The sequence below is a fragment of the Orussus abietinus genome, unplaced genomic scaffold (assembly GCF_000612105.2).
Source record: "Orussus abietinus isolate OABI.00-Male unplaced genomic scaffold, Oabi_2.0 scaffold24, whole genome shotgun sequence".
NCBI lineage: Eukaryota > Metazoa > Arthropoda > Insecta > Hymenoptera > Orussidae > Orussus > Orussus abietinus.
Genome location: NW_019394437.1, coordinates 356509 through 381161, shown reverse-complemented (window position 1 = coordinate 381161; position 24653 = coordinate 356509). Strand labels below are relative to the sequence as shown.

Sequence of the window (24653 nt, the reverse complement as noted above, 5' to 3'; positions counted from 1 at the left end):
ACTGCAATTGTTATCATAAATAATACTTATTAGGAGAAGAAAGGGCATGTAAATAGGATGAAATTCATATGGTACATAAATATATAATTTCTATAAATTACGCATGCCGTGTCTAGATTCGAGATAATTTTAGGTATATGGAAGGACTGGTTTTTTGCGTTGTGTATTCCTTGTCAACCAGTTTTTAAAACGGATCGTACTCTTATTAGCGATCACACCGCGAAATGAGTTCTCTGGAAACCTTGTCCCAAACTTTGTAGAATCGTCTGAATTTCTTCTTCGTTAGCGTGATAGAAAATGTACGCTTCAAATTTTGTTGCCATAGTGCAATTGGTGTCCCTAAAAATATTTAAAATTCAACGACGTAGTTACCTTATTTTTTTGTATTTCCGATAACTTACCCTGAAATGAAGGCAAAATAATCTGGAATGTTTGCTGTTCGGCCACAGGATGAAATTTCCATGTAGTTTTGTTTAAGGATCACCTGAAAGAAGTCAAAATTCCTTTTTCATTTAATTTTAAAATACAGTTTAAAAATAATTTCTTTAGTCGTGACGATTTAATGGGAACGGTAAATTTCAATTACCTTATCATCCAAATCCTGAGTGACTCGGATTCCAATTTCTAAACATTCGAACCTAGCTGGTATGGACTTGGCAGATCCTGATCTGAGTAAGCGCCAAATGGCTCGCTCAATTTGTCTGACGTCTCCTTCGGTTCCAGTAGAGACGGATCCACAATATTTAACAAGGAAGCCTGCATTTAATAACTTATCTAATGACTTAGGAGGAATGCTTTCCTGAATTTCTGTCTCCTCCGATGATTTTGGTTTTTTTAATAATTGGGTGATGCGCTCGATACCAGACCCTTTCATCAGGTTGACTATTGGTCCATAATAGTCATTGGATCGCTTGTATCGATTCTGTCCATGCGAAAGGTCACATTTAATCTATAGAATTTTTCTATGCACAAATGCTGGTACCTCTTGTGGCTTACTTTAATGATATGTATCGCTACAGGTTGCCCAGCCGCTCTTTTCATTATCCGACGCAACTTTCCCCTAGATTTTGTTGTTATGACGTTACCATTGATCTCATCAAGGACGTCACCAATTTCTATTTTTTCCTAAAGAAAAAAAAAACGTGATAACAGTGTTGTGCTTAAGGAATAATTATGTATAATTTCTTAACTACGGTCAAACGTATTTACATCTTCAGCAGCTACAGAGTTGTCCTCTAGGTTGACGATAAGTGCTCTCCCTTTGATAAAACTGCAATGATAATGCAATTTTGTGAATTCAAAACATCTTCCCTATTGCCTCCCATAAATCTATCGACTCACCAGACCGATATACCTAAAGTCTTGCAAGGTATTAGTTCAAGAGAAATACAATCGGGCAGTTGCCAAGTGTCATCCAAGAAACTAGCATTTCTCAAGTTCAGCCGGAAATTCAATTTACCTATTTGGTATAAAACCGATAAAAATATTTCACCCAGGATCTCGTCACCTAGTATACTGTTAGGCTCATAGAATTGCAATGCCAAGGCTGGAGTTCTGACCTATCGATAACAGGGTCATTTTAATATTGCGCAATAAAATAGAAACACTAGATTAAAACGTTTAACTATCTCTTGGGAATACCAGGAATTCTATGGGAACGTGGAGTGACTTCCTCACGAGGCAATTTCTTATCAAGAGCCTCAATCGACCAATGGGTGTTTGTACCTTCTCACTTTGTTTAACGGTTTCTATCGTAGTTGAAAATGCATAAAATAGGCTGTAATATATTGTCTTTATTAAAAATATATCTTATAAATATTATTTACAAAGAAAGTTTTAATTTTCCCAGAAGGAAATTAAATGCACAGGCTGTTCGGACGAACCTGTCTTTCCAGTTACTTGATTCATTTAACCAATACCAGGCCTCGGGTAATTTTGGAAATCCAAGAGCATTGGTCCGAACGAGAACTCCTTTTTGCAGACATCGCTCCAGGCTTTTGCAAAAGAACGGTAAATGCTCATTGTCATCTGTAATCTCCGTTTCGCATTCCGTCAACTTACGCGTCCACCCTGTAAAAGAACTAAATAGTTCGGCCCGTTCCCCGATTTGAACTTCGCGGCACGCTACCGGCCTCTGTACGATTTCGAATTCGATTGCCTGTTTTATTGGCTCGATTGATCTCGCCACTACGAACATTCCGTAATCCTGTTATTTCTTTAGAGAAAAGAAAAATGTTGCGTTAAATCGTATCCCGTTACGTTAATCGCAATTTTTCCTGCCTGTCGCATCACTTGGAGGATCTTATCGGTTGCGACATAAAAATCATTAGCGATAATCGGGTAATTTTTCGCGATAGCGCGATCATCCGAGAATACCGTAACATCCGTTACGTCGACCAGGAAGCTAAAACTTCAAAACTCGAGAAGACATCGACGGTCCGTCCTAACCTCAGCCGCGATTACCTTTGAGTTCCTTGACGAGCGGGTCGGAAACCGACATTTCGATTCCTGCCGGCAGTTCACTCTCGCGGGAACGCGAATCGAGATCGAGCCGTAAATTCTTGCAGGCCAGCGATCGACATCCTTTTAAAAAATCGGAGCTAAAAGTCAGGAAAACGGGCCAGATCGGGGTAGCTCCGCAACTCCGGGCCTGACCGACCGAGCGCGCGCGACTCGGCGATTCCTTCGGTCGCCGCGAGATGGCGACACGATCGGCTCGAGCTCTCAAGGTTTTAATCGTTCCCAATTGATAAGGAGGCCGCGATCGATCCGTGCTAAATCAGTCGCAGGTTCGAAAGCGAATCGGGAAGGTGTATCGGCGATCTCGAGGACCCGGGAGAGAAATGGCCACTCACGTGCCCGACGCAGAAGCCGTGAGGATCGACGCGCTCACCAAATTCAAGGAGACCTTCGGCCAGGAGGCCACCGTCTGCGTCTGCGCCCCTGGACGCGTCAATCTCATTGGCGAACATACCGACTACAATGACGGCTTCGTACTTCCGATGGTAGCGATGTTTCGGTTTCCCCGGAAATTCCCGAAAATTCGTCTAGACGGAGGAGAGGCTTCGCGATCGCCCTCCGAGCTCCGAGCTGCGCCAAAATTCTCGTCCGTCATCCGTTCGTCCTTGGCGCGCGCCCGGTCAAAGATAGACCGCTCGACCCTGCTCTCCTCGGGTCGCTAATCCACGAACGAATTTCCAGGCCCTGCCCATGGTGACCGTCGTCGCCGGGAGCACGAGCTACAAGCACGACTGCGTCGTCGTCTCCTTCGCCGAGGGCATCGCCGACGAGGAGAGGCGCGTCGAGTTCAGCTGCGAGAACCGATTCCTCGTCAAGCCCGGGGAGCCCAAGTGGGCGAACTACGTGAAGGGATGCGTCGCCAATTTCTCATGTAGGTCCTTGCCCTGAGAGGGCGACTCCCGGTGACCGACCGGGTGGACCGCTATCATATTTCGCATTTCTTCAGGTAGCCTGCGCGGTTTCAAGGCCGTTATCGTGTCCACGGTGCCGATGGGCTCGGGCCTCAGCAGCTCGGCCGCCCTCGAGGTCGCGTCTTACACCTTCCTCGAGGCGTTGACGCGCTGCTTCACCACGCCGGTCGAGAAGGTGAGACATTCGTCGCGATCCGAAGAGTCGGAGTAGGTGACGAGCGCGCCAACTTTCAGGCTCAGATCTGTCAGCGAGTGGAGCACAAGTTCGCCGGCGTGCCTTGCGGCATCATGGACCAATTCATCTCGGTCATGGGAGTGGAGAACAACGCCCTGCTGCTCGACTGCCGGGATCTGACCACTCAGCTGATCCGCATCGGGAACATGGACGACTATGTCTTCCTCGTGACGAATTCCAACACGCCGCACAAGTTGAGCGCCAGCGCCTACCAGGACCGAAGGCAGAGCTGCATCCAGGCCGCCAAGATGATGGGCAAGGCCAGCCTCCGGGACGCGCTCTTGGCGGACCTCGAAGGTAGGTAGTCGCGTCCCCGGGGTCCTCCTCGAACCTCGTTGACGGTTCCGTTGCAGTTCTAGTGAAATTCGAGGCCTCGGAGACGGTCATAAAGCGAGCGCGTCACGTCATCACCGAGATAACGAGGACCCTGGAGGCTGCGGACGCGCTCAAGAGAGGAGACCTGATCGCCTTCGGGCAGCTCATGAACAGGAGCCACGAGTCGCTGAGGGACGACTACGAGGTCTCGTCTCCGGAGCTGGACTCGCTGGTCTCCATAGCCAGAGAGGTCCAGGGCGTTGCGGGCAGCCGACTTACCGGCGCCGGATTCGGAGGGTGCACGGTCACCCTCCTGAAGAAGAGTGCCGTCAAGCCGGTCATCGACCGCATAAACCTCAAGTTTGTACCTTACGAAGTTAACGAGGCGATTACCTGGATCGGGCCCCCCGGGTCCTAGGGACGCCCTTTCTTCCTCTCTCTTACTTTTCAGGTATCAAGGAGAAGCCTCGTTCTACATAGCTAAGCCGTCCGACGGTGCCAGAGAAATGGGCGTTGACCTCGACAAGTGCTAAGCGATTCGCCGACCCGTCTTCCGTGCCAACGATTCCGAACGGGATCAAGGTCGGATTCCTACGATTCCAACGATTCCTACAATTCCGAGGGTGCTACGGGGGAGGACTACCTTGGAACTCGCCGATGGAATCGGCGATGGCCGCCGTGATTAGCGAGCCACGGATTCCTAGGATCTCGATGGCGAGGCTCGTTCGTTTAAGATTTTTCGCGCCGATTCGTTACGTTTAATTCCCGGTTACTCGTACAATTGTTCTTCGAGGAAGAGACTCCGTACACTTGGGAACGAGATAACCGTCGCGGGCCGAGCACGTACTCGTTGATTAAATTCCAAGTGGTCGATGGTTTCAGGGTAACGAAAACGCTTGGCAGGTATATTCGTCGATAGGTGCATTATCAAAGTCTTAAAATGTATCGCTATTTTGTACAATATGCTTAGGGTTATCCGTACATACATATATACAAGGTGACCCGTCGATTCGTTTTTTGCCGTCTTCTAACGGCATTAAATCTGCTTTGACTTCCGGGGAAGGAAGCAATACTGTCCGGTATCGGAACCGAGGGTGGGGTCGAAGGAGCCTCTCGTCGGTTCGGTTCCGGGCTTAGTGTCTACTAACGGCGATGTTTGTAACGCTCGAAAATTCTGCGAGAGAAATAAAGATCGTTAACCCGGGGTCGCGGATTTCCGTAGACGATGTTTCGCCGTACCTTCGAGGTAATCGTGCAATTCCGCCTCGTTGGAGCAGCACCTTAGCTCCGCAGGTTTCACTCCTCTAAAGATCGCCAATACGCTCGGCTTCAAGTTGTAGAATACGAGAGGCTGCCCTCGCCTGGCGAAGTCCTCGATGAGGCTCTTTACCCCCTGGACACGAAAGACGTTTAAGCCCCCTAAAGACTCGGTTCGGCTCGAGCTTTTACCTTGGCTGCCGTAAAATCGGCGGCCTGGATGTGCGTGGAGTCTACGACGACGGGGACGTCGTTACCTCGCCTGGAGCCCTGTTTGCTGATGACGGCTCGAACGTACTCGACACTGGGGAAGGCCAGACTCCTGTCCGGGGTGACGACGAGGTACTCCGAGCCTCCGGGGGTCTGTCAACCGAGGCAAGATGAAACGGATCCCGGAAGAGTCCCGAAGAGGACTGGCGAAACTTACCGTAGCCACGTGAACCCGTAGCGAGGGCCTCGCCGAAGCGTACAAGAGAAACAGAAGGTTGATCCCTATCCCGATGACGATCCCCAGCTCCAGTCTGACGAAGAGGCAGCAGAAGAAGGTCGCGAGCGCCGGCACGAGGTCGATTTCTGGAAAGAAGGAAGCGGGTGCCGCAATGACCTCGACGGATCGGTCGGGGGATAGACTCACTTTTGGTGCGCCACATGGGCTTGACGACGTGGAACTCCACCATGAAGACCACGGCCGCGATGATGACCGCGGCCAAAGCGGCCTTGGGGATGTAGTAGAGGTAGGGCGTGAGGAACTGGAGGGAGACGAGGACGAGCAGTCCGGTGTAGACGCCGCCGAGGGTGGTCTTCACCCCCGAAGAGTGGTTGACGGCCCCTCGACTCAGTCCACCGCTGACCGGCATGGAGGAGACGAACGACGACACGACGTTGCAGGCGCCCAGGGCCAGCATCTCCTGCGTCGCGTCGATCGGCTTGCCCTCGGCTAGACCGCAAACCGTAAACTTAACGACCGAGGCTATCCCGATCGTCGGAGTCCAAGGAAAGGAGAGTCCTTACAGAACACCTTGGCGATGGCGATGCTCTCCAGGAGGCTGAGCAAAGGGATGACCAGGCAGCCCGATCCCAGGGTGGAGACGATGTCGACGAAGTCGTAGGTCTCGTTGCCGACGTGGGCCCGGAAGGGGGGCACTCGGACGCGCGGCAGACCCTGCTTGACGTGCCCCGTCAGGATGACGGGCGAGGTGCCGAGGCGCTCCTCCAGGGCCCAGCAGGCGATCGCGCACGCCACCACCACCAGGATGTTCCTCGCCGTCGAGACGAGCCAGAGGACCTTGAGGAGGGCGCGCTGCATCACGGAGGGGACCTTGGTGTCGGCCGAGACCACGGGCAAGTCCTTGGCTTTCTGCGAGAGCGTCGTCGGCGTGAGAGAGGGGCAACGGGCACCCGAGCATCCAGGACGGCCGACTCACCCTGAGGAGGAGCAGGACGACTATACAGAGGAAGCCCAGCAGGGCGTCCCAGAGTCTCGTCTCGCCGATGTGCTCGAATATCTTCTTCCAGACCTGGAGGAACTTGCCGCCCGCGAAACTCAGGCCCAGAATGTCCTTGACCTGGCTCGTCGCGATGATGATGGCCGCGGCCGAGGTGAAGCCCACCGAGACCGGGCCGGAGATGAAGTCTATGAGGAACCCTGCGGAGGAAGGAGGAGGTACGTCAACGGGGGGACGAGAAGGAGGACCGCGCCGAGTGATCTCACCTAATTGCAAGACGCCCATGAGCAGGGACACGCATCCGGAGACGAAGGTCAGCAGGATGGCGAAGTCCGGGCCCAGGTGGGCCTTCTGCAGCGTCTCCCTCGTCAGGATGGCCGCTATCGCCGTGGGACCTACCGGCACGTCCTTGCAGGAGCCGAAGACCGTGTAGACGAAGCACGCCATGAAGGAGGAGTAGAGACCGTACTGAAAGGACGTCGCTCGGGATTATCGAGGTGGAGTCGCGTCGTCTCCGTTTTCCGCGTCTTCCGGAGATCCGTACCTGAAGAGGAAGCCCCGCGACGTTCGCGTAGGCGATGGCCTGCGGAATCACCGTCAGCCCGACGGTCAGGCCCGCCACCATGTCGCTGACGACGAACTCCTTGCGATACCTCGGCAGCCAGAAGAGGATCGGCACCCGCTTGTACAGCAGCTTGACCCGGAGGGACCTCCTGATCCTGCGGTACACCCACCGCGTCGCCCCCCCTTCCGCCTCGTCGGATGCTGAAAACGCGTCGCCGCGTAAACGACCCGCGACCGCCGTTCCTCGATCCCCGGTTTACGAGCGAGGCCCGGTAAACGGTCTCGTCGTCATCGGTCGACGGATCGCCCGACGGAGTAACGGTCTTCCTTTCTCACCGGAGAACGGATCGCGAGTCCCTTTTTTGCGCCCGCCGACTCCCTCCGACGGAGCCGTTACTTCCTTTACGTAAGGACGGTCCCGTAGGCTCCCGCGACTCCGATCGGAGATGACGACGTTACCGCCTCGTCGGGAAGGCTCACCGTCAGCGTCGGGGGGCCTCCGCCCGGCGGGCGGAGGGCTCGCGGCGCTCCTCTGGACGTCGTCGCTGGCGCAGGAGAACCCGGTGAGTCTGACCCCCCGCCGCGTCTCGAGGTCGTACTCCTCCTTTACGTCGTACCTCGACATGGTTCCCCCTCGACCCGTTGCGGAAGAGTCGACGTCGATCCCGCCACTAGCTGCGCCCCATCGTCCTGCGGGATCGAAACCCCCGACGTCAATCTGGATTCCCCTCCTACCCCGGGAGGCGACCGGGGACTCGGCGCGCCGCGAGGAAACCGCGAGGAAACCGCGAGGAAACCGCGAGGAAACCGCGAGGAAACCGCGACTCGATCGAGCCGATCGAGGGTCGATCCGACTCGTTGCTCCCCATTAACTGGCGCGGGTTTTTGCCGACGCGGCCGTTACCCGAGAGCCGATCACCCTTCGACTCGTCGGCGAAAATCCTTTCCTCGAGGCGTCGAGAGTTATCCTTCCGGCGAGGACGCTTTCGAGGAGTGCGCCCAAGGAGAGGCTTTCTGGGTCGAGATGGCTCGGCCTCGCCCGGAAAGGACGACTCCGAATTCGCCGTTTTTTCCGTATCGACCTCATTTAACGGACTCGATCCGGAAAGGAATTTCACGCTCGAGGAGTCAGGCATTTCGATCCGGAGTTTTACGACGGCGCGACTCGGCGCTCCCCGGATAACGCGATGGACGTTAAATTTTTTCTTCCGTTTAAGCGCTCGTAAGCGACGCGCCGCTCCGTCCGTTAACCGGGGAACGGGCGTCCTCGCGGCGGGATGGCTCCCGAAGGCGGAAGGGCCTTGGCGGATCGTTTGGGAAATCCCGTCCGGATCGGGTCGCTCGAGCGTGCCGGAGGTCGCCCGGGGAAATCGGGGGAAATCGGGGGAAATCGGGGGAAATCGGGCCGCCCGGGATCGCGGAAGAGGATCGCCTTACCCTTCGGGGGTCCCTGGTCACTCGGGGCCGCGTGCCATGTCCCGCGTCGAGAGGCGAGTGGAGTCGGTGGAGGCGCCGGCGCACGTCCGCTCGCTGCAACCGACGCGCGCGGTTTCCGAGTCTCGCGCCGGCCCGCGTCCAGGTGCCCCGCCTGCGCGCGCAGCCCCCCTCGCCACGTGCGACCGCGGTTCCGCCTCGCTTCCGCGTCGAGGCGTCCCACCTGGACGCGGCGACGCGGAGAGATATCCTCCAGGGCCGAGGAAAGATCCCGATCGACCGTTTTCGACGACTCTTCTTGCGTAACCTCGGGATTCGGGAGATCCGGACTTCCGGCCGCGTTGCGTCACCGAAGGATCGGCGCGAGGTCGAGGACTTCCGCCGGACGCGCGCCGTTTCCTCTCGGACATGGATCGGTTCGTTGGTGCGCCTTTTCCGCCTCCCGATTTCCCGATCTCATGCAAAATACGCGACGCCTGGTTTTTTTGCCCTCCGCTTAAGGTGGTCGAGCACGTATCGCGCGTGCCGTCGGTGTGTACTTTGCGTTCGCGGCGAGTCCTTGGAAAAAAACCGCCGGGACTTCGGAGACTTTACGAGCTAAGGGGCCCCGCGTTTACGAGCGGTCTCTGGGTCGTTTCCTTCCTCCCGGGCGAGCTCGCCTCGCTTCCGCGCTCGGAGACCGAGTTTCCGAGGGACGTCGATCGCCACGTGATTCCCCTATGGATCTCCCTATGGATCTCCCTATGGATCTCCCTATGAATTCCCCTATGGATTCCCCGCTCCTACGGACCTCGGGTCCAAGATCCGCGGAGGGGCGGCGCGACGATAAGGTAATCGGCGACTCGATCGCTTTCGTTAGCCCGACTCGGTATCGTCGAATATCATCGACCGCGTTCCGCGCGTACCTCTAAACGTTGTTTTCCGATCGGCCGAGCTCGGTTTAATTGAACCCTCGTAACGCGCGAAATTACGTCACCCACGTACCGCGGACGGAGACTAACGGGTGGGTCCGAGAAAACGATCGCCGGAATCGGGGGGGATCTATACGAGACCCTGAGCCGGAATTCCTGCCCAGCGATTTTCAAACTCCTCCGCTATCGTCCCGACGAAAGTGGGTTAATCGCGTTACCTCGCGCCGGTCCTCGGAATCCTTTCGCCACCGGCTCTCGTTTAGCGTCATCCACCACGAGGAGGTTTAGCTCTTTAGCTCGGATTTAACGTTCGAGAGAGAGAGAGTCGTTCGTTATCGCCGGAATCGAATTCCGAGCTAAGCGGTGACGTCACGAACGAAGTCGCTACCGAATCCAACATGGCGGCGGCGCCGCGTCGATAACGGCCCCACTCGTCGCTTTGCACTCGTAATCGCGGAATTAGTTAACGGGATAAATTTAAACGAATCGTTTATTCGTTACTCGATGCCCGGGGAGCGTAAATGTAGAAAGAAGAGCAGGAGGAAGCATCGGACGAGGTGGCCGAGTGGTTAAGGCGTTGGACTGCTAATCCAATGTGCTCTGCACGCGTGGGTTCGAATCCCATCCTCGTCGAAATTTTTTTTTTTCTTCCCCTAATATTTTACTTTCACCGGCCAAGACTTATAACCCGATCCCTCGATCCGGCGTCGCTTATTTTTCCCGCGAGATATCGAAATTCCTCCCGATGGGCGAATCATCGAGACGCGGATTCCGCCACGCTCGGTCGCTACGTCCGACAAGGACGTGACTTATCGTCGGCTGCGAGGAATGCGGGGAAAAAAAAATATGCATCGCGGAAATGCGACGAGGAAAGATTTCGCTTACAATTGGGACGAGTTTCGTGGCCCTGAATTTGGGGGAAATCCGGGCATCCGGCTTCTCTGCGGCGTGGAGGCCACGGAAAATCGAGCAGTCGTGGCCGAGTGGTTAAGGCGTCTGACTAGAAATCAGATTCCCTCTGGGAGCGTAGGTTCGAGTCCTACCGACTGCGAGGTGATATTTTTTTTCTTTTTCTCCAACTTTTGTACCCACTCGCCCATAGCGCCTCCGTTCGTAAAATCGTCGGAGAAGTCGGAGAGTCAAATATCGTCTCTCCAAGGTACGACCGGATGCGACGTTGCGTAAGCGAGACAACGATCGGACGCAAATCGTCCTCGAGTCTCGTGCGCGGTATCGGACGATCCTCCCCGGCATTAGGCTCGATTTCTCTTATCGAACGTAATTCGCGGACGAGCGAGTGTTTATCGGCACGAACGCCGCGGCAATCTCTCGCGAATCCGCGATATCTTCCGGCGCGAGTCACGAGACGAGGGCCCGCGACTCGAAATCGGCTCGAAATCGCGGCGACGACGATACGTCGATAAGTTATCGCTCGAAGATCGTTAGGCGGGTGGCGAGCAGGAAGGGGCGGGTGGATCGATGGGACGCGGCGTCGCCCGTCGGCGCCGGCGCCGGCATCGGCGTCGGCGTCGGCGGCGCGGAGAGGCAGTGACGAGCGGCGGCCCGGCGTCTTCGGGTGACTCGGCGATTCGCTCGTCCGCGGGGTGACCGGAGAAGATGGCGACGTCCGAGGAGGAGGGCGAGGACGAGCCGAGAGGGTGACGCGCCAAGGTGCGTGGACTGGACTCGGAGCTCCCCGGAGAAGGCGGGCCCCGCCTAACCTCCGGGCAACCGGCGGAATCTAATCGGCGCGACCGATAAGGGGTTCCGGGCGACGTCGGGCATCGTCGGGCGGCGTCGGGCGGTTCCGGGCCGCGTCGGGGATGCCCTCGGAGCGCCGCCCCCCGGTAGTCCCAGTCGGCGTCGGGCGCAGCGCGAAGGCGGATGGGCGCCGGGCGAAGGGCCGGCGGAGCCGGCGCGAGGGGCGGCGCGGGCGTCCAGAAGGACCGCGCCAACATGTCGTTCGTCTTCGTCGTCATGTTCTTCGCGGTCTTCGGCCTGATCGTCCTGACGGAGATGTTCCTGATCGACGAGCGGCGCGGCGCGGGCGGCATAGGGGGAGGTCGCAGGGTCGGGCACCGGTTCTCGGGAGCCGGAGGGGTGCCCGATCGGGCGGACTACGAGGAGATCGGGGTGAGTGTCCCGGACCTACGACGCTCTCTGGGGAGAGGACGTCGACTGATCCTGCATCCGTTGCAGGTGGAGGACTACGCGGTACCGAGGGTAGGAGGAGCGGCGCGACCGGGGCCCAGCCTGCCTCCCGGCCTGGAGGCGCGACTGCCGCCTCTGGACCCGGGGCTCGCCGCCACGCACGCCGAGTGGCTGCCCGTCACCAACACTCGCTTCAAGTTCTTCGTCTACTCGGCGTACTTCGACGACCGGGTCGGCGCTGGCCCGGGGCTCGTCCGGGTGATCGGCGCCACCAGAACCAGGGGCCCCGAGCGAGTCTGGTGCCGATTCTGGTACCGCCGCGACGGCAACGCCACCGCCTCTCTGACGGTGGCGGCCAAGGTCAAGGTTCGAGGCGTTCCCGAGCTCGCTCGCCGATTCTTTGTCCCCTTCGACTCTAACTCCAGCGCCTCGACCCCCAGGTCATCCGGGAGAACTGGAACCTGAAGTACAGCGCGTGCTTCGTCATCTGCCCGCTACCGAGGAACCCGCCCACGAGGGAGCGCGTCCCGAGGGCCGTCAGCGTGGTCGCCAGACTCAAGGCGGCCCCGGCCAACCGCCTCCTGGTGCGGAACCGACCCGAGTTCCGGCCCAAGACGAGGCAGCCCCTCGCCGTGTGCGTCAAGCCGCTGCACTACGACTACAACAGGGTGAGTAGGGGTCGGGGTCAGTAGGCGGCGAAGAAGGGGATCACGACTCGTCCCCGTCCTGCCGCAGGTGCTGCAGCTGGTCGAGTTCATCGAGCTGCACCGGCTGCTGGGAGCGACACACGTCACCCTCTACAACGACACCGTGGGCACCGAGGCCGGCTGCGTCCTCGGGGACTACGAGGCCAAGGGCCTGGTCACGATTCTCCCGTGGCACCGGCTGGACATGATCTCCCAGACGGAAATCCGCACCGAGGGCCTCTTCGCCGCCCTCAACGACTGCCTCTACCGCTCCATGTACGAGTACGAGTACGTCGCGCTTCTCGACCTCGACGAGTTCATCGTGCCCAGGCACAACGACACCATCCTCGACCTGATCAGGTAAGGACGACCGGAGGTGGGTCTGGCTCCGGGTCGCTCAGCGTTCGCTCTCCTTCGCAGGTGGATGGGCGAGCGCGTCAACGTCAAGTCGACGGGGGCCTTTTCCTTCCAGAACGCTTTCTTCTATCTCCAGTGGAACGACGACTCCGCCGTGATCAAGAGTCGGTCCAGGGCCGAGGCCGGACTCGTCACCCTCAGGAAGACCCGGAGACGCGCCAATCTGCACCCCCACAAGCAGCGCTCCAAGTACGTTTGCCGGCCCGAGGACGTCGTCGAGGCCGGGAACCACTTCGTCTGGGAGTTCATCCCCGGCCACGGGACCCTCAACGTCCCCTCCAAGTCGGCGATCCTCCATCATTACCGGGTCTGCGAGTTCGGGGGCAACGACTGCGTAAAGACGGAGTCGGTCGTCGACCGGAGGGCCTACAAGTACCGGGACCGACTGGCCCGCAACGTCGACGGGGTCTGGACCGAGCTCGCCGAGAAGTGCTCGCTTCCGGAGCTGGACCCCGTCCCGACGCCCGCTCCCGCCCCGGACCCCACCCCCAGGACCGCCAGGTAGCGGACGGTCAACGATCTCCTCAGGGAATTCGCCAACTTGACCGGCACCCCCAGGGTCGCCAGGACCTACTTCTACAGCTACAACGGGCCCTGAGGATCGCGAAGATGCGGAGAACTCAAGGATTCTCCAAAATTCTTCCCCGACGCCGACCAACGGACCCGACTCGGTCGGTACTCGATTGGAACCGGAACGGTCCAAGGAAACGCCCGGATGTACTTTGCCATCTATCGAGGAGATATTTTTTTTTTTTTTTTTTTACCAAGGCGACTACCTTGAGTTTCTTCGCTCTCGAGCAGTCGCTATAATCTCCGGTGCTTGCTCGCGATTTATATATATATATATACACATGGAGTAATTGTAACGCGCGCACGTACACTCGGGGCGCGAGATATCCAGGCGGATTCGTCGCCATAATGGATGTAAATTCATCTCGCTCTTCGATTCGACTCGATACCGCGGCGTGCGTCGGTTCGCCGTTCGTTAACCCTGTGGCCTAAGTGCCGGCCTATTTGACCCTCTGCTCGTTTTTTTTTTCCTTTTCTTTTTCACCCTAGAATCACCCCTTGATTTGTACGATCCCCGAGAAACGGAGGACTCATCGGGTCTTGACGCATATCCTTAGGATGTAATCTTAAAGAATCGCCGACGTAGTTAGGCAGCCCCTTGTAGAAATGTCTAGAGCCAGTCGGCGAGTCGATGTTCGATCCTGGGGCGATCGATCGGCATCGAGTCGTCCCGCCATTGATCGTGTCGTTCGGGGACCCCGATTACCCAGTCCCGGTCGAATGTAAATACGCGGCATACTTTAAGTAAGGACGAGTATCCATGTACAATGGCGGGCGTGAATGCCTCCCCTGCAGATGCGGCATCGCCTGTGCAGGTTGGGAGGGCATTGATGTCTCCCAGCGTACCAGGATAGCCATCGGCGTTCGGTTCGTAGGGAAATCGGCGGCAACGCGCTCGCGTATCTTTCCCTTACCCTGGTGTGGAGAAATGAGCGAAAAGGAATGCATTGGACTCATCCATCGCGCGCATGTTGATTCGGTTTTTGTACATATGTGTATACTCTATATTGCCGTCAATCCGAGGATCGGTGACCATGGGTAGGTGACACGGTAATCGTCGAGATTGACGAGTGTCGCCAGGGTCGGAGGGTAATGCCGGGGACACCCCCAATGGAATTACCTGATTTATGAATAAAACTCGCCTCGACCCGTGTCGCGTTTTAACGCGTATTATAAATTAATCGGAGGAATTATTGCCAGCGGCGGTCGTTTAGAAATCCTCGTCCGAGTGAACCATCTTGCTGACGGCTCGCTTCTCTTGTCCGCCCTTCAGGTCCAGTCCGGCCATTTCGGCCTCGCCGACCGAGCGAAGGAGGTCCTCGTCGTTGTCCTCGTCGTCCTCGTCGTCGTCGTCGTCGAGGTCTCCGTCTATCAAGAGATCGCTGTCGCTGTCCAGCGATTCCCCGCTGTCGACGGATTCCCTCGCGGGGCCCTTCGGCCTCCCCGACATGCTTCCGTAGATTCGCCTCTGGGACGCGTAACTCCGGGCCGATTTTCCGGTTTCTGCAAGGTCCAGAAACCCCGTAGGGACGATTTCTCCTCGAAGGGAACACTTTCCTCTTACCGGTCTTCCCTCGAACGTCCGGGCCGGACTTGTCCACGGGCTGGCCGTCCAGCTCACCGAGTCCGAGAGGCTCTTGCAGGTTCGCCCCAAATATCGAATCGTTTCCCTCGATCGTGCTCTCGAAGGTGACGTCTTTGCTTCGCATCAGCTCCAGCTGTTTCCGCGTGGCCGCTTGCCTGGAAGAGGTAAACGCCGTAACGAAACGTAGTCGGGGGTACAGCGGAGAATTTTCGGTCCCCGTACCTCCTCTCGAATCTCTCTTGCTCCGCCTTGGCGGCGTCCTCGTGCAAGTGCTCCAAATAGGCCAGGTAACGAAACTTCTGCAAGTAATCCTCGTACAGCAACCGCAGCTCCAGCTCGAGCTTCTCGAGTTCCTCCATGAAGGCCGGTCGAACTTTCCTCAAAGTCTGGAGCCTCTTTTGATTCCTGTCGAGCTCGGTGCGGCGCCTCTCGATTTTCGCGTCCAGGCTCTGCTCGGTCTCCTGCGAACCGAGTTCGAATTGACGATCGGTACCGCAAGGGGAGAAAAGGCGCGTACCTTGACGTTGTCGATTTGCCCCCGGGTCTCGGCGATCTCCGTCCGCGTGCTCTCGATCGTCTCCTCGAGCGCTGCCTCGATTTCCGAGGTGTCCAGCTGGCGCGACACCTTGGAGTTGCGAATCTCTCTAAGGTCCACCTCTCGACCTAGGGAGTCGAAAAGGGCGGCCCCGCTGACGGTCAGCTGACTGCCGAGTTGCCTGGTCGTCTTCAGCGTGTCCACTCGATCGGAGACGTCGAAACTCGAGGATGTCGTCGTCGTCTCCTCTTTCTTCGCGTTCTCGCGAGGGCTCTGGCTTCGCGCCTCGTAGAGCAAGCTCGTCAGCTTCAGTAGCTCCTTGACCGCGTACCCGTCCGCCTGGTACAGCTTCTTCGTGTTGAGCTTCACGCTCGTCTTCACGGCCTTAAAACGAGTACTCGTTTCTAACGACGGCGAAAAATCGAGTAGGGAGTGGATGAAATAATTTATTTAATTTACCGTGAATTCGGCCACGCAACGAATCAACGCCACCCGTTCCTGCTCGGTCTCGTGCTCGACGGGCACGTCGGCTTCGGGGTCGAACCTCTTGACGAGCCACACCAACATCTCGGCCACCAGCGGAAAGTTGGGCAGGCGAAAGTTTGATAATGATATCAGTCTTGGGTATCCCAACACTCTCATCATCTCTGTCAGGTCTGGAATAAAAAAAATTGTTAATCTCAAGGTATCCTTTGAATATCGGCTTTACTTACTTCGTAAGTCTCGGAATGACATCTTTCAACGAACGTAACCTCGGAAGTCCTCGCCGTCCTCGCGATCCTCGTAGTAACGTCTCGAAGAGTACGGAGTTTGTTTACGCTGACCGACGCCGTTGCCATGGTAACCGTGCCAGCTGATCCGGTCAGATAATTCGACGAATTTATCTAGATAATTTAGGCGACTCGTTACAAGAGAATCGTTCCTTTTGCTTTATGAATGTATATTTATTATCACCACTCAACTACAAAAAATTGTCACGGCTCAAAAATCTGTAATGCTCGGGGCTTGACGGTGCTGTTTAATATCCGAGCGTACTCTCTTTTCGAAGAGCCTGTGCCGAGCAGCCTTTATTTGATTCTTCCACTTCCGTTCTTCCGTCTCCGGTGAGACCTCGGGAGGTGGTTCCAAAGCCTTTCGAACGAGACTTCTCAGTTTCTCGAGGGCATCGGCGAGGTTGAGCTGCTGAGATCGAGTCAATTCCGAACGAATTATCAGGCACCCCTCCTTACTGATTTTCGTCTTATTCTGAAATGACAACGGTTTTGTTTGAAAATGTACGAATCGTTAGGTACTAGGGCATGCATTAAAAGTGTACCATACTTGCTCGATCAGCTTGTCCTTAATGTCTTCCGGCAACCACTTGGCTTCCTTAACGTTGAACCGCAAATCCACCTTTGTATTAACACGATTGACGTTCTGACCTCCGGGTCCACCACTGCGGCTGTAAGTGATCGTAAGCTGATCTAAAGGAATATATCCATTGAATTTGGCGGTAGGGTCTTCTGGAACCTACAAATTAATCTCAATAAAATAAGATTTTGAGGGACATTGACGGAAACGCTCGAAAACTCACAAAAGTTGGAGTGTATAAACTCAAATTGCTGTTTGGATATAACCTCTCAAGTGCGAATGCACTCTTATAGCTGAACATCTGTCGAGGACATGTTGTAAAACATTGGCTTCTGGTTTCTTTTATAACAGCTCTTAAAAATTGTCGTCCAACGAAATTCATGTTGATTTTCCTGATTTAACCACAGGGTAAAGACAGAGATGAGTTGGGAGATTGCTCATGGGCAAGGTCGCGTCTGTGCTGCCCTCGGTGGAGCATTTCCAACTCATTTCTGGTAAAGACTAGGTGAGATTCTTAAAAATCAGACGTTTTGCCGCCAACGCACGCTGCTGACATCTAGGGACGAAATACCGAAACCTTCCCCGATTCGCCCTGCTGTCGATAAAGTTCGATTCCATAAGTGACATTACCAGCCTACCTGGCGGCCTTTTCAAACACGACAATCCGGCTCTCCTAGGCAACTGAATTATTTCACGACGATTCGAGGGAATGTTTCAATAGTTTATTTATACAAAGATTATAAAAACTTTTTCAGATGTGTAACGTGTCGTTAAAAATTCTCAATTCAGTGCCCGTTGTCACGTAACGCGTGCATCACATTCGCGTCGCACTTGGGACGTCGTAAAAACGTCCACCGTCGACGAGTCGCATCTTTAGCAAGATACGAAGAAAGTGCAAACAGCTGTCTTTAATTTTTACATCGACTGCCTTAACGGCTGAACGTAGTCGTGCAACGGTCTAAACAACGCCATAACCGACGGTACTTCTAAAATGTATACATATATTAAAAGATATGTATATATATATAAAACAGGTATAAAGTTAAAAAAAATTCGAGAACGGAATGGCTCGCATGGACGGCTTCGTAAGAGTAAGAGAAAGACGCGAGACGTGCTCTCGAAAGATCGACGATTAAAAAACAATATAGTTTCGTGCAATACGAGGATTAAAAGGAATCAGAGTTTAGAAATCCTTCGAGAGCTCGTCCTTGTCGCAAGTAATTACATTTAAGTTTAACTTAACGTCCTAAGTATCTGGATGAACTGGCATTAGTACTAAATAGCAAAATAGACCTTTAACGCGTGAAACGATTACACGTAACTCTCGTCGTTGCTAATTAACATAACGGGGACATTGCACGAACAAAGATAAAAACGGCATAAAAAATTCGTAGCGGTCGTCTCGTGGTAAAATCCAGAAAGCCTCCTAGCTGAAACCCAAGGGACACCCTGGTGACGCGTCGTGCAACGTCCCCAGAACCGCAAGGGTGCAAGAAGTCATTGTCGCGTTCCTATTTCGCGGAGGCAGCGCTTTCCCAGGGTACGCGACCCCTTCTACTATTTACAATTGTTTAGCAGCAGGTGCGACTTTTCTCGTCCCTACTCGATAAGGCACGGTTCGAGGGGACGGCTCGCCCTCGCGGTAGGGCGGTGGTACCGAACCGGAGCCGGCGAACCTTCCTCGAGGTTTAAAAAGATTCCCTCCCCCGCGGTGCGGGGGAGGTCGCGTTTGTACTTGACACCCTTTGACCTCCGGCGCGGTCGGCTTTGGCGTCGCGAATCTCTTCGCTTTCCTTCCTTCGGGGTAACCAGGGTAACCGCGTTGACCGCGTGGACGTCGCGAGGAATGGACGGACGGTTATCCGGCGCCGCAGTGCTGCGTCTTCAGGTAGACGACGGTGGCGAGGAGGACCGACACCAGGAGAAGCGGGTTGGTCGGAGCGACCAAGAGGGTCGCGGCGTTGTAGATGTAACAGTACGGGCACTGGGAGCTGCCGCAGACCTCGCAGATGTTGAGGAGATACGTCGGCAAGGAGTCAAAGATGGACTCGTTGAATCGTTCTGCAAGAGAAAGAAAATGGTCACGTCTCAGAAAATCGAGGGAGGACGGTGGGTCGCTTACCGGGGGCGTAGTAGTCGTAGACGCGGATCGGCAGGTACCGGGACATGTTGGCGACGGGCATCCAGCGCTCGAGGGTGAAGTCGACGCAGGTCTCCTCCTCGTCGAGGAAGTCGAAGTAGAAGAGCACCTTGGTGGGCAGGAATCGGGCGCGCTGGAGGTTCCGGGCGCGGTTGGCGAGGACGTAGGCGTCGAGGGTCTGCTGCTGGACTATGTAGCCGGTGGGCACGGCGACGTCGAGGACGGCCATGCCGGAGCGCGGCGACTCGCGGAGGTTGGTCCACCGCTGGCAGGAGGTGTAGGTGATGCGCGACTGGTTCCTCCCGTGGAAATTGGCCCTGGTGCGGAGGTCGAAGCAGCGGACGGGCGGCTGGGTCTGGAAGCGGCGGGTGTCGACGTTGTACTGGACGGACATCTGGAGGATGGCGTAGCCGGCGCCCTTGGCCTGCACCTTGACGGTGCCCCAGGCCTCGGGGATCTCGACGCGCTGCAGGCGCGCCAGGTTGCGCTCGTCGACGCGCAGGGTGCGCACCTGGCCGGGCAGGGCGGTGGCCTCCACGGTGACGGCGAGCGAGCTGACGTCGCGGATCCGCGAGCGCACCGTGTAGTCCATGAGGGCCTTCATGGCCCAGACGGAGTCCTGGGTGGAGGCCCATCCGGCGTCGGTGAGGCGCTGCGCGTTGAGCCACCGGACGATGGGCTCGACGGCGACCTCCTGGCGCGCGACGTGCACCAGGAGGGCGTAGGCGGTCGTCTCGACGTTCTCGGCGTCGAACTCGTAGGGCAGCCTCGGCAGCAGGAAGGGCTTCTGGTTCTCGAGCTTGTAGGGGGGCAGAGGGACGGCCTCCCTGGCCCAGTAGGTGAGGCCGCCGTCGCTGCGGGCGTGGCGAGTCAGCAACCGGAAGGCCTGCTCGGCCGTGGAGGCCTTGGCCAGCATGAGCGCGTAGGCGACGATGGCCACGTCGTAGGGCCGGCCGTGCTCCTCCAGGAGGCGCAGGTTCTGTTCGAGCCAGCGAACGGCGTTGGCGGCGCCCAGGGCGATCCTCGAGCCCAGGCCGCCGGAGATGTCGCGCACCGTCTCCAGGGTGATGAGCGCGTGGGCGGTCAGGCTGACGTTGCGGCGCGCCACCGGGTCGTCCTGGCCGCGGCCCAGCAGCGAGCCGTTGACCTTGCGGTCGGGCAGCCCGCCCACCTCGTAGAAGGAGCCCTTCTCGGTCTGGTGGTCCAGCACCCAGGAGACGGCCCGCGCGATCACCTCGGGGTCGATGTAGAGGTAGTTCTCCCACTCGTAGAAGCTCGCCTCCTGGAAGACGCGCGCGCAGAAGGCCGTCAGCCAGACGCTCGGCGACGTGCGGTTCCAGTCGCTGCGGAACGGCCCGAACGAGCCGTCCGGGTTCAGGAAGGAGAGCTGCCGCTGGTACCCGATGTTCATGTGGTAGAACGACTCCTTCTCCTGCGTGCGGTTCCGCTGGTTCACCAGCCGCATGTACAGGGTCGTGTACATGTTGGCGGCGAAGCCGAACATGTTCTGCTCGGCGCAGTCCATCGGCAGGTTAAGCATGCTGGTGGCGTTGACGGGCATGGTCGGGAAGACCGGGCCCACGACGTCGCCGACCACCGTCACGACGGCGCGGTTCGAGCCGAAGACGTAGTAGCGCTCCTCGTCGTAGGGAATGAGGGGCGTCTCGGTCACGTTGACGTGCATGTACTGGAAGACGAAGGCCCGGTTGCTGAGGTCGAGGAGGACCGACTGGTGCCGGTACTGCGGCAGGCCGTCCGGCTCGACGCGCAGCACCCGGGTCACTCGGTCGCTGCCCACCAGGGTCCTGGCGTAGACGGTCACCTCGACGTCGCCCAGCCGCACCGGCACCACCGGCAGGTACACCACCGCCGCGTCCTGGGCGCGGATCCACACGAAGAACTGGTGCTCCCCAAAGGAGGTGCGCGGCCGGTACGACTGCACGTACCCGTTCTCCTCGACGTGGACGAACTTGTAGTCGGGCGACCCGGCCAGGCCGACCGTCGCCTCCACGTCGTGCTCCATGTAGTTGAAGACCGAGACGCGCACTCCGACCTGCTCGCCCTGCCGGCTGCGCTCGGGCATTTCCACGTTGATGAAGAAGGGCAACACCCCGGTGTAGCCGAGCGCCCTGGGCAGCATGCCGAAGCCGGCGGTCGGGCTCACCCCGAAGGCCGTGACCATCCAGTGCACCGGCCGGCGCGGCACGTCGACCTCGAAGATCTGCCTGCCGTGGGGCCCGATGTTGACGTCGCGCCACAGCCACGCGTTGTCGTACTGCCGCTGCACCCGGTTGAAGCGTCGCTTCCGGAACTCGGACAGCTCGGTCGCGTTCCCGGCCGGACAGCCAGCCTCGTCGGTGGCGTCCTCGCAGTCGGCCACGCCGTCGCAGCGCTTCTCCGCCCGGTAGCAGCGGCCGCTGAGACACTCGGCCTGGCCCTGGGTGCGGTTGCACACCTCGGGTCGCCGGTAGACCAGCGCGTCCGTGAACACCACCAGCCCCACGTACTCGAAGGTCCGGTTCGCGTCCACCCCGTAGGTCGACGAGGGGAAGTGCACCACCTCGTCGGGGTCGCCCTCGTGGAAGACCCAGGAGTGCGAGTGCGTGCCGTTCGTCTCCTCGCCGAAGTGCGCCATCTTGGCCACGACGTTGGCGTAGGTCAGCTCGTTGCCGGCCTGCATGGCGTAGAAGGCCCGGTCGATGCCCGAGAGGGCGACGAAGGCGCCGGGCTCCCCGTAGATGGCCACCTCGACCCTCTCGCCGGTGCGCGCCTTCCGGTTGTTAATCAGGACCGTGAAGTTGTTACGCGAGAGCCCGTTCACCGGGAAGGTGAGAGAGTCGACGACGACCTCGCCGCGGCGCCCCACGTGGTAGACGACCGCCGTCGCGACGGGCGCCATCTCCGGGCCGAGCGGCACCGCGATCGTCTTGGCGCCCCCGTGCTCCAGACTCTCCTGGCCGTGGAGCAGGACGGTGCCCTTCGACAGGATCAGGTAGTCGAACGTCTCCAGGTAGAAGTTGGCCCGCACGTGCAGAATCATGTAGTCGCCGACCTTGGGACGCTCGGTCGATGTCAGGATCTTGATGTGCCGGTTCTCGGGCGACACGTGGGACAGCAGCAGCAGCTCGCTCCGGGCGCGGTTCCCCTCGCCGTCCGTCAGCTCGGCGTAGATCTTCATGGAGACGATCTCGTCGAGGGTCTGCCGGGCCCGCAGGGGCTGCTCCTCCAGGCCGAGCCGCTTCCTTAGGTCGACCCTCAGCGACCAGACCGCCTCGTGCTCGGCGGAGGCGCGCAGCACCTCCGTCTCCAGCGAACGGCGACCGCCGCCGCCCCTCGTCTCCAGCTCCGTCCGCAGCTCCATCCGCGCGTTCGCCAGCTGGCTGCGCCGCAGCGGCGAGCCGTCGTGGAAGGACGCCACCAGGTTCACCGAGAACGGCATGGCCGGCTTGAAGACCTGCGGCGAGCCCCCCAGGAAGTGCACCTTGATGCTCGAGTTGAAGATGCGCGCGGTCGAGTAGCCCACGATCACCTCGTCGAGGAACCGCTCGCCGACCGTCGCCGTCACCGTCACCTCCATGCCATGCTCCGAGGGAGCGAACTGCAGCAGCTCGGACATAGGGTAGCGGAAGTGATAGGTGCCGTTGAAGAACCTGAGCACCGGCGTCCGATCGTCGTACGCGTCCACCTGGTGAAACCACGCGGGGTAGTGCTCGTTGAAATTGAAGTGCTTGTCGGGGATTTCGACCTGGGCGGACGTCAGATGCGCCCGGTTCAGAGACGCGAAACTGGCCTTGAGGGTCAGGTTGCCCCGGACGGGGGCGCCCGAGGTGTAGTTGGCCATGATCACCCCGTGCAGGTAGGGGTCCGTGTCGAAGAAGAAGGCCGGCATGGTCACGTTGACCTCGAACCTCGTCTGGTAGTACTCCTCGACCAGGAAGCTCTTCTCCTCCACCTGGCTCTGGGCCACGATCTGGATGGTCCACTCGCCGAAGACCGGCTGGTCCGACAGCTGGTACGTCAGCGACACCGTCCCCAGGTTGCTCTGTCTGCTCAGCCACCGGCGCATGATCCTCCTGTAGGGGTCCAGCATGTACACGTCGATGGGGTTGTTGAAGGCCTTGAGCTCGGTGTCGATGGGCACCGCGCGGAACCGCACCGTCTGGCCCTGCATGTACACCGGCTTGTCCATCTGCACGAAGATCGTCATCGAGCGCTGGGAGTACGTCAAGGCCGTCTCGTTGAGGAAGGCCTGACCTCCGGTCAGCCCGTTGTACATCCCCTCGACGCGCAGCCGATAGGAGCCCCGGACCGAGGTCGGCGGCATCCTCATCGACAGGGTCTCCGGGATGCCCTCCTTCACCTCCTGGTGGTCCGCCGCGATCTCCACGCCGTTCCTCTGAATGGAGGCCCGCACCGTCATCGGAAAGGGGCTCCGCAGCACGTTCGCCGCCACCCGGTAGATTTGACCTGGCCGCACCATCCGCGAAGCCACCACGAAGTAGCTCCTGAAACCACCATCGAGGACGTCATACAAACGCAGTTCCCACTTTTGGGTTCCTTTCGATTCCTTACGCTTCCTTGATGATGACGTTGTCATTCTGGGTGCCAGGATTCCACGAGTACCCGAAGCCCGTTCCGGGGTCGCGATCTCTGCCTTCTCTGTCGTCGAACCTGCTCCAGGGCGGGCCCGTCGATTCCGGTGTTTCCTGGGCGTACCGAGTGCCGCTACTCGCCAAGAGGATCGCCAAGATTAGCGGCCACATCTTCTGGAACTGGACAGGGAAAGGGCGATGTCAATAGAACTCGAGGCGTCGCGGCCACGCCGGGGTGACTCACGGACGACCGCGGCGGCGTTCGGCCCTAGGAGAAGATAAAAATTAGACCTCGCCCACGACTCGGACTTACTCACGCTCGCGTCGAATCGTCGTTAACGACCCGAAAAATGCAGACGGGCGAAGGCACTCTATTATTCAATGGTTATCGAGATCGCCGTTGGAATATAAAAATTAGATCGAACGGCGATACCAAGTACGGTATTCCACTCCGGTAGATCGTGCGGTTGACCGTTCGACGATGCTCGACCATCCGGCGAGTTTCCTCGCCCTTTTCTCCGATTTGCGATAAAGATTCATAAAGTGAAATGAAAGGTGCCGTCAGGGGCGCGCTCGGGATCCGCCTGTGGCTGGGCTCGGATAAAAAAGAATCGCGGGTGATCGAGGAACGTCAAAGAAAATCGAAGAAAGGGTTCGTTTGGAAACGCCCGGGGTCGGGAAGAGCAGCGGACGCAACCGACTCGGTCAACGCCCAAACGGCCGCCCCTCCCGAGCGGTGCCGACTCACCTGCGCTCGCCTGCAACCTGCCACCTCGGATCCTTATCTGACGCGCTCTCCTCTCCTGGGTCCGACTTCTCACTCTTGGGAACGCATCTTCCGGGCGATTCCAGATGCCCGATTAACCGATCGCAGATTCCCGTGGATTAACGTTCAACGGCAGCGCGACGCAACGCTCGGCGGCAGCGAGTCGCTCATACTTTGCGCTGCTGTGCGCGAGTGCGAGAGGTGCGACGCCATGGTGCACGGACCGTTCGAGAAGGGAGACTCGCGTTCGCGCCGCGACCTCTGCGCCA

The 24653-nt window shown here is 57.9% G+C and overlaps 7 protein-coding genes and 2 non-coding genes across 13 annotated transcripts; 4 read left to right on the top strand and 5 right to left on the bottom strand.

Moving 5' to 3' along the window:
• Window positions 1-2: 2 nt before the first annotated feature.
• Window positions 3-2653, bottom strand: LOC105701613. 2 transcript variants are annotated; one of them, XM_012428498.2, is made up of 9 exons: window positions 2464-2653; window positions 1884-2070; window positions 1642-1777; window positions 1342-1559; window positions 1210-1270; window positions 997-1125; window positions 587-922; window positions 402-484; window positions 8-339 (listed from the first exon to the last, which is right to left on the bottom strand). In XM_012428498.2, exons 1-9 carry the CDS (start codon window positions 2498-2500, stop codon window positions 213-215), a joined length of 1314 nt encoding a protein of 437 aa, XP_012283921.1. In that variant the 5' UTR covers window positions 2501-2653; the 3' UTR covers window positions 8-212. The 2 variants fall into 2 exon arrangements, with proteins under 2 accessions (XP_012283919.1, XP_012283921.1); XM_012428496.2 differs by lacking the exon at window positions 2464-2653 and having other exon boundaries at window positions 3-339; window positions 1884-2435.
• Window positions 2654-2731: 78 nt separating this feature from the next.
• On the top strand, window positions 2732-5186 carry LOC105701617 (galactokinase-like). Its single transcript, XM_012428503.2, has 6 exons — window positions 2732-3005; window positions 3202-3391; window positions 3467-3606; window positions 3666-3963; window positions 4020-4341; window positions 4433-5186. The coding sequence occupies exons 1-6, from the start codon at window positions 2844-2846 to the stop codon at window positions 4512-4514; spliced, it is 1194 nt and encodes a 397-aa protein (XP_012283926.1). The 5' UTR covers window positions 2732-2843; the 3' UTR covers window positions 4515-5186.
• On the bottom strand, window positions 4886-8805 carry LOC105701606 (sodium-independent sulfate anion transporter). The gene is made up of 11 exons (XM_012428484.2): window positions 8685-8805; window positions 7728-7937; window positions 7228-7448; window positions 6950-7151; window positions 6663-6883; window positions 6250-6595; window positions 5873-6175; window positions 5666-5811; window positions 5431-5601; window positions 5221-5374; window positions 4886-5155 (listed from the first exon to the last, which is right to left on the bottom strand). The coding sequence occupies exons 2-11, from the start codon at window positions 7870-7872 to the stop codon at window positions 5115-5117; spliced, it is 1950 nt and encodes a 649-aa protein (XP_012283907.1). The 5' UTR covers window positions 7873-7937; window positions 8685-8805; the 3' UTR covers window positions 4886-5114.
• Window positions 8806-10143: 1338 nt separating this feature from the next.
• Window positions 10144-10225, top strand: Trnas-gcu. Its single transcript has one exon. It is a non-coding gene; the product is annotated as a tRNA-Ser (tRNA).
• A 336-nt stretch (window positions 10226-10561) lies between these two features.
• Trnas-aga lies at window positions 10562-10643 on the top strand. The gene has a single exon. It is a non-coding gene; the product is annotated as a tRNA-Ser (tRNA).
• Window positions 10644-11165: 522 nt separating this feature from the next.
• LOC105701610 (beta-1,4-galactosyltransferase galt-1) lies at window positions 11166-13552 on the top strand. 2 transcript variants are annotated; one of them, XM_012428492.1, is made up of 5 exons: window positions 11166-11725; window positions 11792-12109; window positions 12184-12411; window positions 12479-12789; window positions 12850-13552. In XM_012428492.1, the coding sequence occupies exons 1-5, from the start codon at window positions 11477-11479 to the stop codon at window positions 13349-13351; spliced, it is 1608 nt and encodes a 535-aa protein (XP_012283915.1). In that variant the 5' UTR covers window positions 11166-11476; the 3' UTR covers window positions 13352-13552. The 2 variants fall into 2 exon arrangements, with proteins under 2 accessions (XP_012283915.1, XP_012283914.1); XM_012428491.1 differs by having other exon boundaries at window positions 11166-12109.
• A 156-nt stretch (window positions 13553-13708) lies between these two features.
• On the bottom strand, window positions 13709-16419 carry LOC105701612 (clusterin-associated protein 1). 2 transcript variants are annotated; one of them, XM_012428495.1, is made up of 6 exons: window positions 16250-16419; window positions 15996-16192; window positions 15519-15920; window positions 15224-15462; window positions 14981-15156; window positions 13709-14919 (listed from the first exon to the last, which is right to left on the bottom strand). In XM_012428495.1, the coding sequence occupies exons 1-6, from the start codon at window positions 16269-16271 to the stop codon at window positions 14627-14629; spliced, it is 1329 nt and encodes a 442-aa protein (XP_012283918.1). In that variant the 5' UTR covers window positions 16272-16419; the 3' UTR covers window positions 13709-14626. The 2 variants fall into 2 exon arrangements, with proteins under 2 accessions (XP_012283918.1, XP_012283917.1); XM_012428494.1 differs by having other exon boundaries at window positions 13709-15156.
• A 40-nt stretch (window positions 16420-16459) lies between these two features.
• Window positions 16460-17332, bottom strand: LOC105701619 (peptidyl-tRNA hydrolase ICT1, mitochondrial). Its single transcript, XM_012428509.2, has 3 exons — window positions 17110-17332; window positions 16857-17045; window positions 16460-16781 (listed from the first exon to the last, which is right to left on the bottom strand). The coding sequence occupies exons 1-3, from the start codon at window positions 17266-17268 to the stop codon at window positions 16518-16520; spliced, it is 612 nt and encodes a 203-aa protein (XP_012283932.1). The 5' UTR covers window positions 17269-17332; the 3' UTR covers window positions 16460-16517.
• A 261-nt stretch (window positions 17333-17593) lies between these two features.
• LOC105701603 (CD109 antigen) lies at window positions 17594-24580 on the bottom strand. Of its 2 annotated transcripts, none has more exons than XM_012428467.1 (4): window positions 24367-24580; window positions 23599-23798; window positions 19009-23531; window positions 17594-18947 (listed from the first exon to the last, which is right to left on the bottom strand). In XM_012428467.1, exons 2-4 carry the CDS (start codon window positions 23787-23789, stop codon window positions 18745-18747), a joined length of 4917 nt encoding a protein of 1638 aa, XP_012283890.1. In that variant the 5' UTR covers window positions 23790-23798; window positions 24367-24580; the 3' UTR covers window positions 17594-18744. The 2 variants fall into 2 exon arrangements, with proteins under 2 accessions (XP_012283890.1, XP_012283891.1); XM_012428468.1 differs by lacking the exon at window positions 24367-24580 and adding an exon at window positions 23932-24019.
• Between the last annotated feature and the right edge of the window lie 73 nt (window positions 24581-24653).

Bases quoted from the DNA above. Each gene is read 5' to 3' on its own strand.
- LOC105701613 (XM_012428496.2), bottom strand. From the start codon at position 2,197: ATGTTCGTAGTGGCGAGATCAATCGAGCCAATAAAACAGGCAATCGAA. The intron at 485-586 runs GTAATTGAAATT...GACTTCTTTCAG, and splicing joins CTCAGGATTTGGATGATAAG to GTGATCCTTAAACAAAACTA. The intron at 340-401 runs GTAAGTTATCGG...AAATATTTTTAG, and splicing joins TATTTTGCCTTCATTTCAGG to GGACACCAATTGCACTATGG.
- LOC105701617 (XM_012428503.2), top strand. From the start codon at position 2,844: ATGGCCACTCACGTGCCCGACGCAGAAGCCGTGAGGATCGACGCGCTC. The intron at 3,607-3,665 runs GTGAGACATTCG...GCCAACTTTCAG, and splicing joins TCACCACGCCGGTCGAGAAG to GCTCAGATCTGTCAGCGAGT. The intron at 3,964-4,019 runs GTAGGTAGTCGC...GTTCCGTTGCAG, and splicing joins GCTCTTGGCGGACCTCGAAG to TTCTAGTGAAATTCGAGGCC.
- LOC105701606 (XM_012428484.2), bottom strand. From the start codon at position 7,872: ATGTCGAGGTACGACGTAAAGGAGGAGTACGACCTCGAGACGCGGCGG. The intron at 7,152-7,227 runs GTACGGATCTCC...ACGTCCTTTCAG, and splicing joins TCGCGGGGCTTCCTCTTCAG to TACGGTCTCTACTCCTCCTT. The intron at 6,596-6,662 runs GTGAGTCGGCCG...ACGCTCTCGCAG, and splicing joins TCGTCCTGCTCCTCCTCAGG to AAAGCCAAGGACTTGCCCGT.
- LOC105701610 (XM_012428491.1), top strand. From the start codon at position 11,477: ATGGGCGCCGGGCGAAGGGCCGGCGGAGCCGGCGCGAGGGGCGGCGCG. The intron at 12,110-12,183 runs GTTCGAGGCGTT...CTCGACCCCCAG, and splicing joins CGGTGGCGGCCAAGGTCAAG to GTCATCCGGGAGAACTGGAA. The intron at 12,790-12,849 runs GTAAGGACGACC...TCTCCTTCGCAG, and splicing joins ACCATCCTCGACCTGATCAG to GTGGATGGGCGAGCGCGTCA.
- LOC105701612 (XM_012428494.1), bottom strand. From the start codon at position 16,271: ATGTCATTCCGAGACTTACGAA. The intron at 16,193-16,249 runs GTAAGTAAAGCC...TTTTTATTCCAG, and splicing joins GTCATTCCGAGACTTACGAA to ACCTGACAGAGATGATGAGA. The intron at 15,463-15,518 runs GTACGCGCCTTT...CTCGGTTCGCAG, and splicing joins GGCAAATCGACAACGTCAAG to GAGACCGAGCAGAGCCTGGA.
- LOC105701619 (XM_012428509.2), bottom strand. From the start codon at position 17,268: ATGAATTTCGTTGGACGACAATTTTTAAGAGCTGTTATAAAAGAAACC. The intron at 17,046-17,109 runs GTGAGTTTTCGA...ATTAATTTGTAG, and splicing joins GTTTATACACTCCAACTTTT to GTTCCAGAAGACCCTACCGC. The intron at 16,782-16,856 runs GTATGGTACACT...TTGTCATTTCAG, and splicing joins AGGACAAGCTGATCGAGCAA to AATAAGACGAAAATCAGTAA.
- LOC105701603 (XM_012428467.1), bottom strand. From the start codon at position 23,789: ATGTGGCCGCTAATCTTGGCGATCCTCTTGGCGAGTAGCGGCACTCGG. The intron at 23,532-23,598 runs GTAAGGAATCGA...TGGTGGTTTCAG, and splicing joins AACGTCATCATCAAGGAAGC to GAGCTACTTCGTGGTGGCTT. The intron at 18,948-19,008 runs GTAAGCGACCCA...TTTCTCTTGCAG, and splicing joins CTACGACTACTACGCCCCCG to AACGATTCAACGAGTCCATC.